Source organism: Liolophura sinensis, chromosome 6 (genome assembly GCF_032854445.1).
Source record: "Liolophura sinensis isolate JHLJ2023 chromosome 6, CUHK_Ljap_v2, whole genome shotgun sequence".
In the NCBI taxonomy this organism is placed as follows: domain Eukaryota; kingdom Metazoa; phylum Mollusca; class Polyplacophora; order Chitonida; family Chitonidae; genus Liolophura; species Liolophura sinensis.
This window is the reverse complement of record NC_088300.1, coordinates 34,583,811-34,599,420: the sequence shown is the minus strand read 5'-3', so window position 1 is coordinate 34,599,420 and position 15,610 is coordinate 34,583,811. Positions and strand designations below refer to the sequence as shown.

Below are 15,610 nucleotides of genomic sequence, written 5' to 3'. Positions count from 1 at the left end.
TGATGTAGATTTTATCAGACACACGTGCCCTGGTCACTAAAAGCTTGTATGTCATAAACTAAAAGTGCATAAAACGGTTGAATTGCCTGTCGGTCATAAAAATCTAAGGAATTCTTGCTAAAATCAAGGTTTTTCCTATTTGCAATACATTTGACTATGGAATAGGCGAACTTTCCCCAAACTCTTCCCTTTCCAACTCTACCTTATCTTCCCTTCTTCCTCCCATCTTCCCTGCCCATCTCACCTTTCCGTCTCTCATCTTCCTTTCGTTTCCCATCTATCCCTCATCTTCCTTCCCGCTCATTCTCTCCTTCATCTTCTCTTTCCATATTTCCCTCATCTTCCGTCTCTCCTCATCTTTCTTTTATTTATCTCCCTCATCATTCTTTTCCATCTCTCCCTCATCCTCCCAAGATATTTCTATACCAGTTTCCATTTCCATCTCTCCCATCTACGCTTCCCGTCTCTCCTTACCTTACCTTCATTTTTCTCCCTTATCTCTCTTTTTCATTTCTCCGTCATCTTCCCTTCCAATTTCTCCACCGTTTTCCATTTCCATCTCTCCCATCTTTCCTTCCCATCTCTCCCTCAACTTCCTTTTCTGTCTCTCCCACCTCCTCCCTTCCCTCCCACATCTTCCCTTCCCTCCCTCATCTAAGCGAGAAGTTAGAGTGCTAGAATAACAAAATGACTCAGGAGCCTCTCACAAATGCGATCGCTGTGAGTTCACGTCTCGCTCATTCTTGGCCCCCTCCGGTCGTACTCGGGAAGGTCTGTCAGCACCTACGGGTGGTCGTGGATTTCCCTTCGCGCTCCTCCCGGTTTCCTCCCTCTGTAATGCTGTTCGCCGTACTATATGAAACATCCTCGAGTACCGCATAAAAAGCCAATAAATAAACCAATCAATAAGTCAATAAGTAAATATTGTCAGTGGTTAAGACGATACAATGGTGTCAGAACCAATTCTTGTCCTGGTAATGTTGACAAGAGACTTTTCAGACAGCCTTCTGGAATTTCCATCTTTAAAAAGAATGTGCCCTTCATAAGTCTTAAGGGCATTGTTGAAATTTCATTTAAGTATGAAACCATCACCTTTTCCTGTATTGTATTCTGGACATTAGAATGAAGATAATGTCAGAAATATCCATTGTTAATACAGGCAGATTTTCGAGGCCTCCAAACAACTATACAAAGAAATAATATTCGGAATGAAGGTCTGCTAATCCGTTATATTCCTACAGTAAAGCCATACCCAGTCACATTTATCGACACGCGTCTATACCAACATTCGGCACTACTAGAAAGCCGTAGGAGAATGCTGGGACAGGGACCGGCCATGTTTGTGAGGTGAAGGGACTGAGCACTGGAAGGTCAAGGCCGTCCATGCTGATCGGGACGCCGTTCAGGTTTACAATGCTGAAATAAACATGTGCATTAGACAATTATTCGCTGCCAATATAGTCTCCAGTCAGTGCTGCACAATAAAATCAGTATTTACTTATTTATTTGAATGGTGTTAACACCGTACTCAAGAATATTATAAAACAGTATAAAATGACATTTTCTCTGGACTTTAAATTGTAATAAAATTACCAGTTAAAAATCTCATGTCACCTTATTGCACTGCACAGATGTGTTTTTGTTAAATATTGTTCAGAAAATGTAACTACATGTAAGCGTGACATTACTGCTTACTTTAAAAAAAAAATGTATGATGAAAATCAGTCGAGCGTTAATTCATATAAACCCTGCCCATTACCTGTAGGGTTGATATATTTTTAGTGATATATTCATATGACGAGTTTGTATTGTAATGTTAGCACACACCTGGATGACATTGTACCGTTGCCCCCCACAGTCAGGCTATAGATATCATAGGTCTGGTGCTCATATGATGGCAGCGTCCAGCTCACGGTGTTGTTGTACAGGTTCATATAGTAGAAGGTCACACCACCTGGGCGATTAAGCCTTAAAATGATAATATTTATTTATTTGATGGATGTTTTACAACGTACTCAAGAATATTTCTCTTAAACGACGTCGACCAGAATGTTTAGGTGGGAGGAAATCAGACAGAGCATGGGAACCCACGACCATGCCGAGGTTGCTGGCTAAAATGACAATAGTAGCATATGGCAATAACACTACCGCTGTCGTGTAAGTATCATTCACTGCACTGAATCAAGATGAACCGATAAATTGCCGATTATGCTACATGGATTCGGAATCCCATGTGATGGCCAGTTTAGTTGGCGATATCCGTAGTAGGCTATATGGAGCTGTCTCATTCTACTTGTGAGGCTATTAAATATACAAACACTAATTTCCACGCAGATGCAACAAGTAACTCATGTCAAGATAACTGTTTAAAGAATATGAGAAATCACAGCGGAAAGGCTGCATGGAATAATAACTCACGAGCAATGGGCGTAGATCCTGAAGTAACCACTGTTGTCATTTGTGGACACCTTTAACACGCGTTGTCCAACCAGCTTCTTGAACAAGAACGTCAGCCAGTACTCCTACAAAAGAGGAAAGTAGGATGATGTCCTCCGCCTTGACATCGCAGCAACATGACAGATGAAAAAGGAAAATTGACACTGAACAAAGAAAGATTGTTTGATTGACTGATTGAATTGATTCACTGATTTTTGTTTAACGTCGATCTTACTCAAGACTACTTCAGTTCTCGACGGCTATCAGTTTGTTGGTGGAAGAAATGAAGACTGCCCAGTTTAAATCATCAGTCTTTGGCTTCAAAACATCAGCATTAGTAATCATAGCAATTTTTCGTTCGCCCCCCTTGGCTTCAAAACATCAGCATTAGCAATCATAGCAATTTTTCGTTCGCCCCCTTGCGTATGGGTGTGGGCCTGGTGTTAGTGAGTTTAGGTCCGGCGGAGGTGATCTTTGAGGTCTGTGACATTCGGAGGGGATATGAAGTCAGTCAGCGTTATAAACATATATCAACAGTTAGGCATCGCTACGATATTTCCCTCATATTATGGTGATAGTTACGACAAATCCCAAGTAAATAATCAAACTATCAAAACACTAACTTAACATTGATGCTTCTCTATGGCTCAGCGTTGTTAACATAATGGAAAAGAACAAAGTAAAGCTTTCCGATTGTAATTGGTTTTGAATAGGTCCCTATGGCAATTGTATTTTGTTCAGTTTTCTTATCTGGCGACTGGAACAAGTTTACTCACTGGAGTCGGTGTCGCATTGTCGCCGACCAAATTACCAAAGGTTTGTCTGGCGATTAAGGTGACATTATTGGATGCTGACATTCCTAGAGTGTCCATCCACCTGAAATTCACAGAGTGAGGAGGGGTAATAGACCGTTAAATTCACACAGTTAAGTGAGGGGTTAAATTCACACCGATAACAGTGATAAAGAGGATCTTCGTGGCCGTGTGGTATGAATGCTTCCGCAGTACAATAGGACCTGTAAATGTTCAGTGCGACTTTTTCCTCATTTTATCCTACACTTGACATAAAGGTCATCAATAATCGCTGATATCTAAAATCATCTTGTTTTGTGATTAGGCCTGTTCATTTCAATCAGTAAATTACGTGTTATTATCAGGGTACGTTTTCCACTTGTGACGTAAGAATGACCATTCACGTGCTATATGACTCAGTAATTCAAGTTGTTAAACTGCCGGCTTAGTGTTATTATAACCCAGCTTCACAAGGGCTTTCGGTGACCCATGTGTTAACCTTCAAACGTATTCCAGATATAGACATATTCCGTACATGCCCACACAGTTTCAAAAACAAACAAACAACGCAATACAAAAATATCACGATTTTGTTTACCGCGACCTTTTGGTGGATAGTTTTATCAAACATATTATTTTATGAGTTCAGGTATATAATACCATACTCCTTACAGCGCATTTACCGCTATTTACGTCCGCTTTACACCAATGCCACAACTAGACAAGACTGACCTTTGGAGCCAGCGTGACGCCCGCAGGCATTTTCAGGATTATCCTCATCACTGTTGTTCTTGCACTGAACTATTTAATCAACATTCATAAATAATTTTGTTTTACCACTTCCTGCCCTATCACCCTCTACCCAGTGACATTAGCGTTTTTCTAAATTTGCTAGTGGTGGCGGTAATGTAAGGCAAGCACACAGAGCGGCGCATGCTCTGTATGGAGTATGATATAATACATGAAGATGAATTCTTCTTTCGAGATGAAAAGTTAATGTCAGTTTTGAAATAAGTCCAATGAGCCACTGCTACAGGATGTGTGATTACAGATCTTCAAATTGGCACATTGACTTTTCCCGTAGGATAAGGGATGAAAGATCTTCAAACTGGCGTACATAAAATGCTAATGTTTCACTGAAGCATATTGCAGAGCCGATCTTACATAAATCCCGCAATGAATCCGGAAGTGTCAGGCGCAGACGCACTCCAGGCCAAGCCAGCTTCCGCCAGCCAAAGTGTTTGAGTTCCCTTGGAGTTTTCCTTAATGGTTGCCCTGGATTCGGATATTGTATAGTTGATACTGTTTAATACATTAGGATCCACCATCATGGACGGAGTAAGATCTTTCCCACCACAGTAATAGCTGTTTTCGAAAAAAAAAAAAACAGTCATCTCTATACGTTATCAAAGAGTAAAAGTGTACAACTGTTGCTAGGGCGTACCAAATGCCGGAGGAAAAGCAGCTTATTATAAATAACAATTTTAATTCGTTTTACTCTTTTTCATTTTTTTTTAGGAAAGTAACATTTGCTTTCATATTTTAATGTTGAATTAAAAATGTAAGAAAGCTCATTTGCACATATCTTTTCACAAAATATGGCAGCTAATTCTAACACTATTTCATGCATACCTGAGTATCAGTTATGTGTACATATGCGGGTAGACCTGTTGAAACACAACTTTTGTGTTGAAATGATTGTTCATGAACGAGTTCATACGGAACGTTGATTTGTGGCGCAAAAAAGAAGTGTATCACGCAGAGTGTGTGAAAACATGTCTACTTACTGATGAACTGAGACGGCATCAATGGCGCTAGATCCGGTTTGCAGAAACCTGATGAATAAGATAACTGCTTTTATCTTAGATTGACTTCTTTGGTGATTAATTAGTTATCTATTTGGCTAATAATTTTTCAATTAAAAAGCCAGATGTCCAAGGTCGGTAGTTATAGCTTTTATGTACGCCCACTTCAATTCCGAAAGTATTAAACTAAATATATTACTGCCAATAAACGGTAAGAATGAATGATTATGGTTTAACTCTGCAACATTGCCAAGAATTGTAATCAATCTTTTAATTCAGCCGTAACCACTGCGAAATTAAATATGTTTTGAATTAAAAGCAATCGGAGTTCAATACAAATGCAATACTAACTCTCCCAAGAAGACGTGAGCTGCCCCCGAGCTGACTGAGGGCCCGAAGAGTCGCCTCCCCTTATAAGCAGGCATGGAGTTCATTATTTCCCGGAGCTTCATGAAGTCACGTCCGATCTGGGCGGGAGCCACGCGCTGTGTTTGCTTGTACAAGTCCGGTTCTGATACGGGATATAAATGCAGTAAGAAACAAAGAACATGTAATATGTAAGTACGTCTATGGTATAGTATAAGTGACCAACAAGAATTTTTGAATACTCTCTTCGTTCTTTAATCTCAGTTTTAAAATGATTTAATATTTAATTTACAGCAAACGAATTTCATGGCCTCTTCTGTTGCCTTTCACTGTGTGCACTGAACCATGAAATTCTTCTGTTACAGATTCAACATGGCCGCAAGTGCAAGTTGTCTACAGTCTATTACTCCATGTAAATCCTATATCCTTCGTTCAGTATTAGAGAACCAAATGTTTAATTCAGATGCTAACTTAGTAGAAGCTGTTATAAACTGTAAACAATCCCTCACCATTTCCCAGCTCCAGATCTATTGCATAACCTTTGCTGGTGGCGTAATTCATAATTATTAGAGCGTCACTAGCGTTCCACTGGCTGTTGTTTCTGTAGAGCAGATTTAAGTCAAAACTCATGTTCCATCCCACTGTTTTGGTAAATTCACACACTTTGTCAAAGTCTTCAGCTGAAATGAAAAACAAAGAAATATAGTTATAAATTTGGAAATTTATAAAATGTACTACCCGCGAAACCAAGCATATCGTATGAGGAGGGGGAGGTCGTTACAGTTTAAGTTCACCTTATCTTCAAATGTAAGTCAATTCTCCGTCTTCAAGGACGTAACTAGTACTAGTATCGTAATAATCCCATTCGTCATGTCTTTCTCGTCAGGTCCAAATGTCACAACCACATTGATATGCTGTTATTAAGATTGCTACACAGAGAGTGGTATGGCCATTTCAACCTCAAACAAGCTAAGAAATGAAATCAACAGGCAAACACATCTCGCCATCTTGGTATATAGTGTTATACCTGTGATGACGTGAAAGCCTCGATCTGGATACCTGAACACTAGCTTGTCTGCTTCTGTACCCCCAACCCTCAGCATAGCTGGAATCAGTCCACGGGCTACATTCTGGTACTTCACGTCGCTGTGACACAAACAAGTAACAGCATAAAGATGGTAGTTTATGACAGTAGCCAATCGGTCACACATAACCGGTGAAATACCAACCTCTTGTCAGTTTACCTCAGTTATAGGGTTTTATCATAACGCTTCCAGTAAAACCTTAAATAATAGCAAATTACATGCCCCTTTGCAGCATATCTTAAGCAGAAGTACATGTAAGTAAAGGTTTTACTGTCTCTCGTCAAGAATCATTCAGAATATTGCGTTGTCCTCACAACATGTGTCCGACATGTACTTATTTATTTATTTATATGATTGGCGTTAACGGGCGTACTCGGACAAACAGCAGGTGCATACTGACTTAATTGGTGTTTAGCACTTGTATTAATCAATATAAATGTTGTTTTACGACGTGAATGAAAAATTAAATGCAGAAAATATAGCATGACATTTCATATATTTGCCATGACACAATGAAAGGAATGAATTATAAGTAAATCATTAAACACGTCAAGCATATGAAAACTCCGTAGCAGATTCATGACGGAGCATTTCCAGAATTATTGTGCAATAATCAGAATATTATAAATAATAAGTAAGTAAATAAATGAATAAATAAAACTCCTGCATATATGTCAAAAATAACTTTCAAAAAGATGCAGCTGTCAAGATTATACCCGAGTTATACAGAACAAGATAATGCCCTGTCAAATATATGTTCAACAACAACAACAACTCTGGCAGAGAAAAATAATATGATAGGCTACATTACGTGACGTTAAAATTCCTCAGGTGTTCTAGAAAGGCGTAGCTATCCAGCGTGAAACTGATGAAGTTTTTTTCTACGAGGTACATAGGGGTCTCGCCATCAAACGAGACGTCAATGGCTTGTCTGTATCCGGCCTCGCTGGGTACCTTGAGTCCGACGCCTGAACTGTTCGTATCAAGTACATAGCCTGCTAACAGAACTATCGTGCAAAACTTCGCAAACATGTTGCCGATATGTTTCTACTTAGTTGATGGTAAATGCTAAAAATCCGTCTCATTAACACCTGGAATTACGAGAAACATTCATGAGGTCCATTCTAGCTTACTAACTTCTCATATGTAGGTCACTTTATCTGTATTTTATCTGGAACACGTCTGATCTATGTAGATATGCACGCCGGAGAACACCGCAACCTTCATAACCAGAGATGAGCTTTGCATAAATTAGGATGAGTGTAACGCCAGGAACTGGGGTGACTTTGTTACTTAAGTGTTATTTTTGTTACTTAAGTACTGACAGCTAGTGTAACTGTCATGTACATGACTTGTTTGTAGCTTATGACCAGCCCAGCCTATCACCAGCCAGCCTATATAATCATGATGGGTCACTAGTCTCCCTAGCTAGTGACCCATGTCTGCTGTAGCAAAGAGCACCCTTCTTTTCAGACAGGTAGACAGATTGTGTTTATTTCAGACACATGTATCCTCCACAGAAAAATATAAATACAAACAATGAAGAGTTATATACAAATGAGTAAGTCACGCGCAACATTGTATGGTTAGCTTGGGCAATGATAAAACTGAAATCCCCATGATGATGGCCAGTAAAGACACTGTGGAGATGTGCGATGTTTATCGTCCGGATATAGTATTTGGATTAACCTGAAGTAGTTTTGGTTAATAACCTTTATTGTTAACGGGCACGTCTGAAATGAGTGAAATGATTATCTCAGGAAAATGAAAACTATTTGTCTCTAAAAACATGACCGCGTAAATAGTCCCTTGCATTTTATTGTCTCCAAGGGCCACGGACTTTGAGACCTGGAGAATAATCAAGAAATTCCCTATCCAAGATACTGACAGGGACTTTTTATTTATTTGTTTATTCATTTCACACGTGTTTAACACCGTACTGAAGAATTGTACTCTTATATTGGTCAAGCTTCAAAACGGAGGGTACCAATGTGCCTTAAGAAAACCACCGCTCCTTGCCACTTAACCGGCAAACAAACCATGGCATCGAGAGGTGGATTCGGACCCGCGAAATTGTTTAGGTATTGGACAGACTACCGAGTGCCAAAAATGTCCCCGGATCGGACTGAACGCGCATCTAGTGAGTCCGCGATTAGATTATGTCTCACGTCTCACGTCTCACTCCTCTGTCTTTAAATATTCAACGATGTAGCGTACAGATTGCTTTTCTATATTCCCCAAAGCTTTTGTTTATTTTTCGTCTGAATGTAGAGCTGTGGACAACATTCATTCATTATTCTTTTGTGAGTGATTCTGTGCTCGTCTGAGATACAATTCATATAGCCTACCATTTTCACAGCTCTGCCAATGTCCCCCATTCTGCCCATTTCACAGTTTGCATTGTGTTTATCTTGGTTTAAAAGCACTTGTCAGGAATTCTTTAAGTTAACTTGTACACAGCACGAACAACAAACATGCTATCGTCCTAAGGCATGTGTGCACGTTTGATCAATGGCTAGAGGCGAGCATTTAATGGATATAATGGATATAACCAAAACAAAACTGGCAGTCTAAAATCTACCCTATGGAAATATTGAAGATAATAATATAGCCAGCTATCGTCGAAAATGGGTAATATGCATGAATTCACACGAGATTCATTTGTCAGTTCCAATTCACCGGTGATTTGTCAGCAGAAGCTCTCTCCTCATGATATTGTGTCCGCTTTTGTTAGAAAAAGAGTCATGTGATAAAAGGTATAGCTCTACCAATCACATGATGAGTGATTTTCGGTTGTCTATAGAATCATGCGTGATTGTTGTGTTTAAACTATCGCACATTGGCTGTTTCCTGGATACATGGGTTTTCGTCAGCACAGTTGCGTCTTGTTGGTTCTGGTGTAAGGTCTGGAAACCCTGAGGATCGCTGTTTTATCAGACTTATACGACTCGGAACCAAGAAGCTCGCTGATTTTATTAGATATATTTACTAGAAGCTAAGAATATAGCCGATTTGTCAAATTTATTTCAGTAGAAACTCAGTGCCGTCTTTCCTATAGAAGATGTCATCATTTATGGATAGAATAAACAGTTTGGAGAATTCTACACGTCATGGCTTTAATAAGACTTTTTGCCATCCAGATGGCAATACAAGTTCAGTGGAAACGTTTCAGCTACAGACTCTGATGTACATCATACCAGAAGTGCTGCTGATCATTCTTGTGGCATTCGGGAATATTTTAGTGTTGGTGGCAGTTTGGAGGTTCCGTGAACTGCAAACAAGTACGAACATTTTTGTTGTTAACCTGGCAATTGCTGACTTATCCGTTGCCCTCTTCATTTTGCCTTTGCATATCACCATTTTCATCATCCCCGCACTTAAGTCTGTTTTTGTCATTTGCATGTTAAGATATTGTGGTATTTTCCTTTCTACAGGATCATCAGGACTTATATTGCTCCTCATTTCCATTGACCGTTTTATTGCTATTGAAAAACCTTACTCCTACCCAACGATCATGACTACTAGGGTGTCAAAGTTCTTGTGTGCTGCAGCTTGGACTTTCGTCCTGGGATACGCCTCTCTACCTTTACTAGGCTGGAACGACTGGACACCCTGTGTAAGGTGTACATTCTCAATTGTACTTCCATCGACGTACGTTACGTTCATAATGTGTTACGTATTTATCGACGTTATCATAATTGGGGCAATCAACGCGAAGATATTCCACACCGCAAACAAGGTGTCCAGACAGATAAGTGGTCAAGCGGCCTCTGTGTCAGGGGAACGGAATGACAGTAAATACAAGACAATGTTCCTGAAAAACAAGAAAGCTGCCAAAGGTCTGCTTTTGGTATTCGGTGTATTTTCCATTTGTGTTTTGCCTTTTACCATTTTCACTTTGTGGGAGATACACGCTTTAGACAGTGACTCTCGGGAGAAGTATGATATCGTCCGGATATTCACCACGTTCATGGGTATAGCCAATTCCGCCATGAATCCGGTTATTTATCACCGGAGAATGCCACAGTTTAGGATCGCCTTCCGAAAGCTCCTGAATCTAAAGAGCATGGTCAATTCCCAGCTGCCCTCTGACGAACTCGGGCCGAGGAGCTAAGCCCACCAGATTGATATGATCACATCTTAGAACAGCTGCATTTATACATCATTTTAAGTCTTGTTGTAGCAAAGGTCGTTCAAGTTGTTGTCAAATGAGCCAGTTGCTCAGATCTATAGGCGATGTTGGCCCAGGTATGGACTGAGCCGCTATGAAAAAACGATAATGTCCCATTGTATTACACCACACGCATTATGAGAAATGCTTCATAGTTAGTTCTCCTTTAGTGGCAATATACCAAAATTAATAGAATGCTTCGACATTTGGGCCCAGAGCATTGACCTGTTGAGAAAATTAATCAGTTTAGAACAAAAAATTATAAACAGACCTATCAGGAAAAATCACCCTCATAAAACATATTTTTGAAACAAAGTAACCCTTTCCTCGCCAGCTTATGTGAGATCCCGTATATCTTTGTCAATGATTATACGCTATTGTCTTTTCGCGGTGTTAAATTCACTTGAATGGCTCGATACTATGCTGAGCTTTTGTGTACCATGTTTATAATGATTGATTTTAGAAACGTGACAATGACTTTTCAACTTTTGTTTTCACCTTTGGAAGAAATCCGGACATATACGGACTGCTGATGGTTTGTTCCCAGGATAGCATTTGTGCATTCGTGGACTAGTGAGGGCATTTGAGGCCCCTAGTGATTGGCGTGCTAGCGCAGCAAAATCCCTAGGGAGCCTCTCCCCAATGCTGTCGCTGTGAAGTCAAGTCCAGTTCATGCTGGCTTACTCTCCGATCCGATATGAGAAGGCCTGCAGCAACCTGCGGATACTCGTGGGTTCCCCTTGGGCTTTCCCACTAACCACTATCGTACGAGTGAAATGCTCTTGAGTACGTCGTAAAACACCAATCCAAAAAAATAAATAGGTAAGAAAATAAATCATGGACTAGTGCGTACTGGATTTCTGTGGTCAGGAAGATCCCTGGATTCAACGTCCCTGTTGGATGACGTATTAAGAAGCTGTGTATATGTTGTTGTGTACATTTCGTATACTATGTATTGAATTTCATCTGAATGTGTTTGTATTTATTTCTTTGATCTGTTGTCAGTTCCATTGTATTCTACGAGTTTACAAACCATTCTGTTAAAAGAAAAGACAACACTAGAATAAATATATGTATGCATCGGTAAAGTATCGTCCATGAAGTTTATAAAGCCTAACGTTTTGTCTTTGTGATGTTACATAACCTCGATATCCTAGTTCAAAGTCAGCTGAATCGGATATACTGAGAAAATCGAAAGTGCCGCCGTGTTATCAATTATGATCAATCAGGCGCGAATTATTTATGTTTCCGCTTCAGACACACGAGCTCTAGTTTGCCTATTAATTGTGCACGTAAGACCGTGGGGTACAAGTAACGCGACGTCTTTCTGGTTGCTCCAACATGGCGCATCCCATGTTGTCATGAAAATTACAGATTAAGAATTGATGATTTATTGAATGACCAAGCACATGCCAATTGCCGTTTAGGTCCGTTTCCACCTCTCATCCTGGATAAACCTCATATTTTTTGTTAACTTTTCTTTTAAATATTTACTTTCCGGCTGCGGCTAGACTGACCGTGGTTTACATGATTTCTTATCCTGACGTAGTTAACCTTAGAAAAAGATTGAAATAAATTAACTTAAAGGGTGCATATAACGCTTGGTTTTTATTTCTTAAAGCGAAGTATATATGGCGGTTTAACATATAAAGGTACAAACAAAGCTTCTCAGCTTTCTTCTTGGGGTGTAAAAATGGCTTCAAACTACAGTTTTCATAAGGCCCCAGCGGTAAGCCCAGAAATTAGGTAGCCTGCTTTGGTGACGTCAACGGTGATAGCTATCAGAACAACAATGCTGAGGATGAAACACGGAAGTGGGGGCACTGAACTGGTACTGCGTTCCCAGCATGTTCATGGATGGCATTATTTCCGAATATTTCCGATCAGTGACGGAAAATACACATAAAAGAGGGGTTATTAAGAAGTATAAAGAAGTGCCTCAAAAATGAAAATGTCATACAGCAACCTGCGGATGGTCGTGGGTTTCCCTCGGGCTCTGCCCGATTTCCTCCCACCATAATGCTGGCTGCTGTCGTATACGTGAAATATTCTTGAGTATGGCGAAAAACACCAATGAAATAAATAAATCAATCAATCAAAAATGAAAAAAAATCTCATCATTTTGGCAAGTCTTTCTGAGGCCTGTTTATACCATGAATCATATTTGCCATGCAATAACAAAAGTTATAACCAACACGCTGAAAATGGTTCTCGGGTCGTCACACAGTTTCTGCTCATAGGTCTGATAAATATGCATGGATTGTGTACTGATATTTCTGGATACATCTGGGCTCTGTTAACCAGAATCAAATGGAGTATACAGATGTTTAAACTGATAAACTGAGGCTTTCAGGCTACATATCCTAATGTGAATGATTAGTGGGTACATCCATTGTTTAGCACAAATGATGGAAAGCTGTGTTAGATCGAGATAAACATATCATGTTGACTTCACGACAGGAATTTGTTCACGCAATCTCACCTATTGTCCTGTCCGTTGCCACAGGGTTATACATAATTGCCTGCCAGAAATCACTGCTTTACTCTGGTTTCAATTAACAAACATGTAATTTTTTCTGCTGTATTCAGTGGGAAAATATAATGAAAAAATTATCCTAAATAGCATCAGTTTTAAGGTATTCTGATGATTACCTTGGTTCAACTGAATAACGTGTAGCTGGTCCCCTAATTGCCTCTTGCCACATAGAATATTAAAAAAACGGTTACTGTTATAAACTATGAAGGAATGTGACATGATATTCTTACACTGTTAAAGAAACATGGGGAGCTCCGACGGTGCTATAGTCTTTATGTAGTCTTACATGGAGTTCGTTGGTCATGGCTCGCCTTACATCGTGCTATATGGCATAAACACTGAGCTTCCTCTATGGATGTAGCATCTGTAAGTCACATGTGACAATGTTCATCAGTTACTTGCCAAAGGACGGTGGTTTATACTCCGAGCACTTGGAGTACAGCCCTAAATACTATTTCATCAACCAACCTATCAATCAATCAGTCAGTCAATTCCGTAGATATACGATTCTGTCGATGGGTGTCGAGGAAATAAGTTCAGTTTGGTGTCTTTCATTTAGCATAAAATCAATAATATTTGTATATATGTGAGGGGTTTTACGTCGTACTAAACAGGGGGTCTCCGAGGGGGTTAGCACGCCAGCAGGCCCAATGACCTAGAAGCCTCTCAACGATGCGGTTGCTGTGAGTTCAAGTCCAGCCTCTCCTCTTCCATTCCAGTCGTACGGGGGAAGGTACTCCAGCAACCTGTGGATTGTCGTGGGTTTTGCTCGGGCTCTGCCCGGTTTCCTCCCACTATAATGTTGGCCACCGCCGTGTAAGTGAATTATTCTTGAGTACGGCGTAAAAACACCGATCTTATAAATAAATAAATAAATAAAATAAATCGTACTAAACAATGTTTCAATCATAGGACAATGAGGTGACACTGGGTGTGTGTGCATATGGTGTGTCTTCTTGTGGCAGGGCGCGCCTGCCACCTAGTTGCATTACATTGCCACCGGGCCAACTCAGTCCTGTTTTCTTGCTCTAACCTCTCAGTGGTGAACGCCAAGCGAGGCAGCAAAAAGCACCATTTTAAAGGCTTTGGTATGTTCCGACGCGGGTTTGATCCCAGGTCTCGATCTTCAAGGCAGACGATCTAATCTTTAGTACACCAAAGTGGTCTCAGGGAATCAAGAAGACGGGTTTTGCTGCGTATCAGTATTCTATTAAATTACAAAATTTTTAAAGGTCCATAAAGGTTGGCCAACAGCAGATTTATGTATTTATAATTTGACTGGTGTTTTACGCCGCACTCACGGATATTTCACTTATTCGACGTCGGCCAGCATTATGGAGAGAAGAAACCGGGCAGAGGCCGGAGGAAAACCCACGACCATCCGCAGGTTGCTGGAAGACCATTCCACATATACGACCGGAGAGGAAGTCAGCATGAGCTGGACTTGAACTCACACCGATAACATTAGTGACAGGATTCTGGGCCATTATGCCGCGCTAACACGCTAACCCACGAAAGCCCATTAACAGTGGAGTTAAAGTCGAACTATCAATACGAAGCACTACAGCATGACCTGAGTGTACACACACTGGTGGGTTACAAGTCGTGCACAACAATCAATAGATACCAAAGTCTTTCAAGTGCTGAGAGACGGGGGCTCCCTTAAGTTGATAAGTCAATGCGCCAGTGTAACCTTTATACATAGAATACATTTTATTCTGAGAAAACCAGTGCCAAACAAGGCAAGCAAATCATTTTTGAGATCAACATTTGCAGGTTATCTCTGAGCTGTTAATTTCTGCTAACATCCTGTAACGTATTCTTTTAAATGGCAAAGTTCTTAATGTTAAGAAATATTGTTTGTTTCGTCAAGACGCCATAGGTTTACTGAACATGTAGTGTGGTGATGGTTTACTGACACTGGATGTCATCCACTAGGGTGTACTGGGGTTTTCTCCAAGCTTGCCACAGGACAGAAATTTGGCACACTTTTGACTGAAATAGAACAAATGATTTAAAGCATGAGCTACTAAATTTTCAATATTTGAAAAAAATTTAATCGTAACACTATCAACAAATGCAATTTCATAAAACAAAGTGTTTTTTTTTTTCATTAAAACAAATTGTCGAATGCATTATGGCAATAATATTTCCCACGAAACCAGGAAACTGACGCAGGTTTATCTCTGTGGTGTACGCGCATGTATACCATAACTTCTCTTCCGTTATATTTTGTAAAGTGTAGGTCATTGGTCAACTTTATATTAGTTGCACCATGACATTCCGAAAGCGAGGCCATGGCTCCATAAACATGAAATCTGACTGATCGGGACAGCGTTTGCCGAAACATAGTTAGCATAAAATAACCAGTCCGAATTATACGCTTAATAATATGTTTACTGTGTCAAACGTCAACTGAA

The 15,610-nt window shown here is 40.1% G+C and overlaps 3 protein-coding genes across 3 annotated transcripts in view; 1 reads left to right on the top strand and 2 right to left on the bottom strand.

The window, feature by feature from the left end:
* LOC135468846 (uncharacterized) overlaps positions 1-15,610 on the bottom strand; it is a 34,295-nt gene that overhangs the window by 6,978 nt on the left and 11,707 nt on the right. Inside the window, exon 5 of the mRNA XM_064747299.1 lies at positions 15,097-15,185. Within this exon, the coding sequence (XP_064603369.1) occupies positions 15,102-15,185 (84 nt within the window). The 3' untranslated portion in view covers positions 15,097-15,101. The remainder of the gene's footprint in view (positions 1-15,096; positions 15,186-15,610) is intronic.
* Positions 482-7,619, bottom strand: LOC135467126 (heparanase-like). The gene is made up of 10 exons (XM_064744887.1): positions 7,295-7,619; positions 6,426-6,544; positions 5,908-6,078; positions 5,384-5,543; positions 5,015-5,062; positions 4,392-4,592; positions 3,213-3,312; positions 2,419-2,522; positions 1,283-1,416; positions 482-654 (listed from the first exon to the last, which is right to left on the bottom strand). The coding sequence occupies exons 1-10, from the start codon at positions 7,513-7,515 to the stop codon at positions 482-484; spliced, it is 1,431 nt and encodes a 476-aa protein (XP_064600957.1). The 5' UTR covers positions 7,516-7,619.
* On the top strand, positions 9,545-10,597 carry LOC135467125 (adenosine receptor A1-like). The gene has a single exon (XM_064744886.1). The coding sequence runs from the start codon at positions 9,545-9,547 to the stop codon at positions 10,595-10,597; it is 1,053 nt and encodes a 350-aa protein (XP_064600956.1).

Bases quoted from the DNA above. Each gene is read 5' to 3' on its own strand.
- LOC135467126 (XM_064744887.1), bottom strand. From the start codon at position 7,515: ATGTTTGCGAAGTTTTGCACGATAGTTCTGTTAGCAGGCTATGTACTT. The intron at 4,593-5,014 runs GTAAGTAGACAT...TTTCGAAAACAG, and splicing joins GATGCCGTCTCAGTTCATCA to CTATTACTGTGGTGGGAAAG. The intron at 2,523-3,212 runs GTGAGTAAACTT...CCTCTTTTGTAG, and splicing joins ACAATGCGACACCGACTCCA to GAGTACTGGCTGACGTTCTT.
- LOC135467125 (XM_064744886.1), top strand. From the start codon at position 9,545: ATGTCATCATTTATGGATAGAATAAACAGTTTGGAGAATTCTACACGT.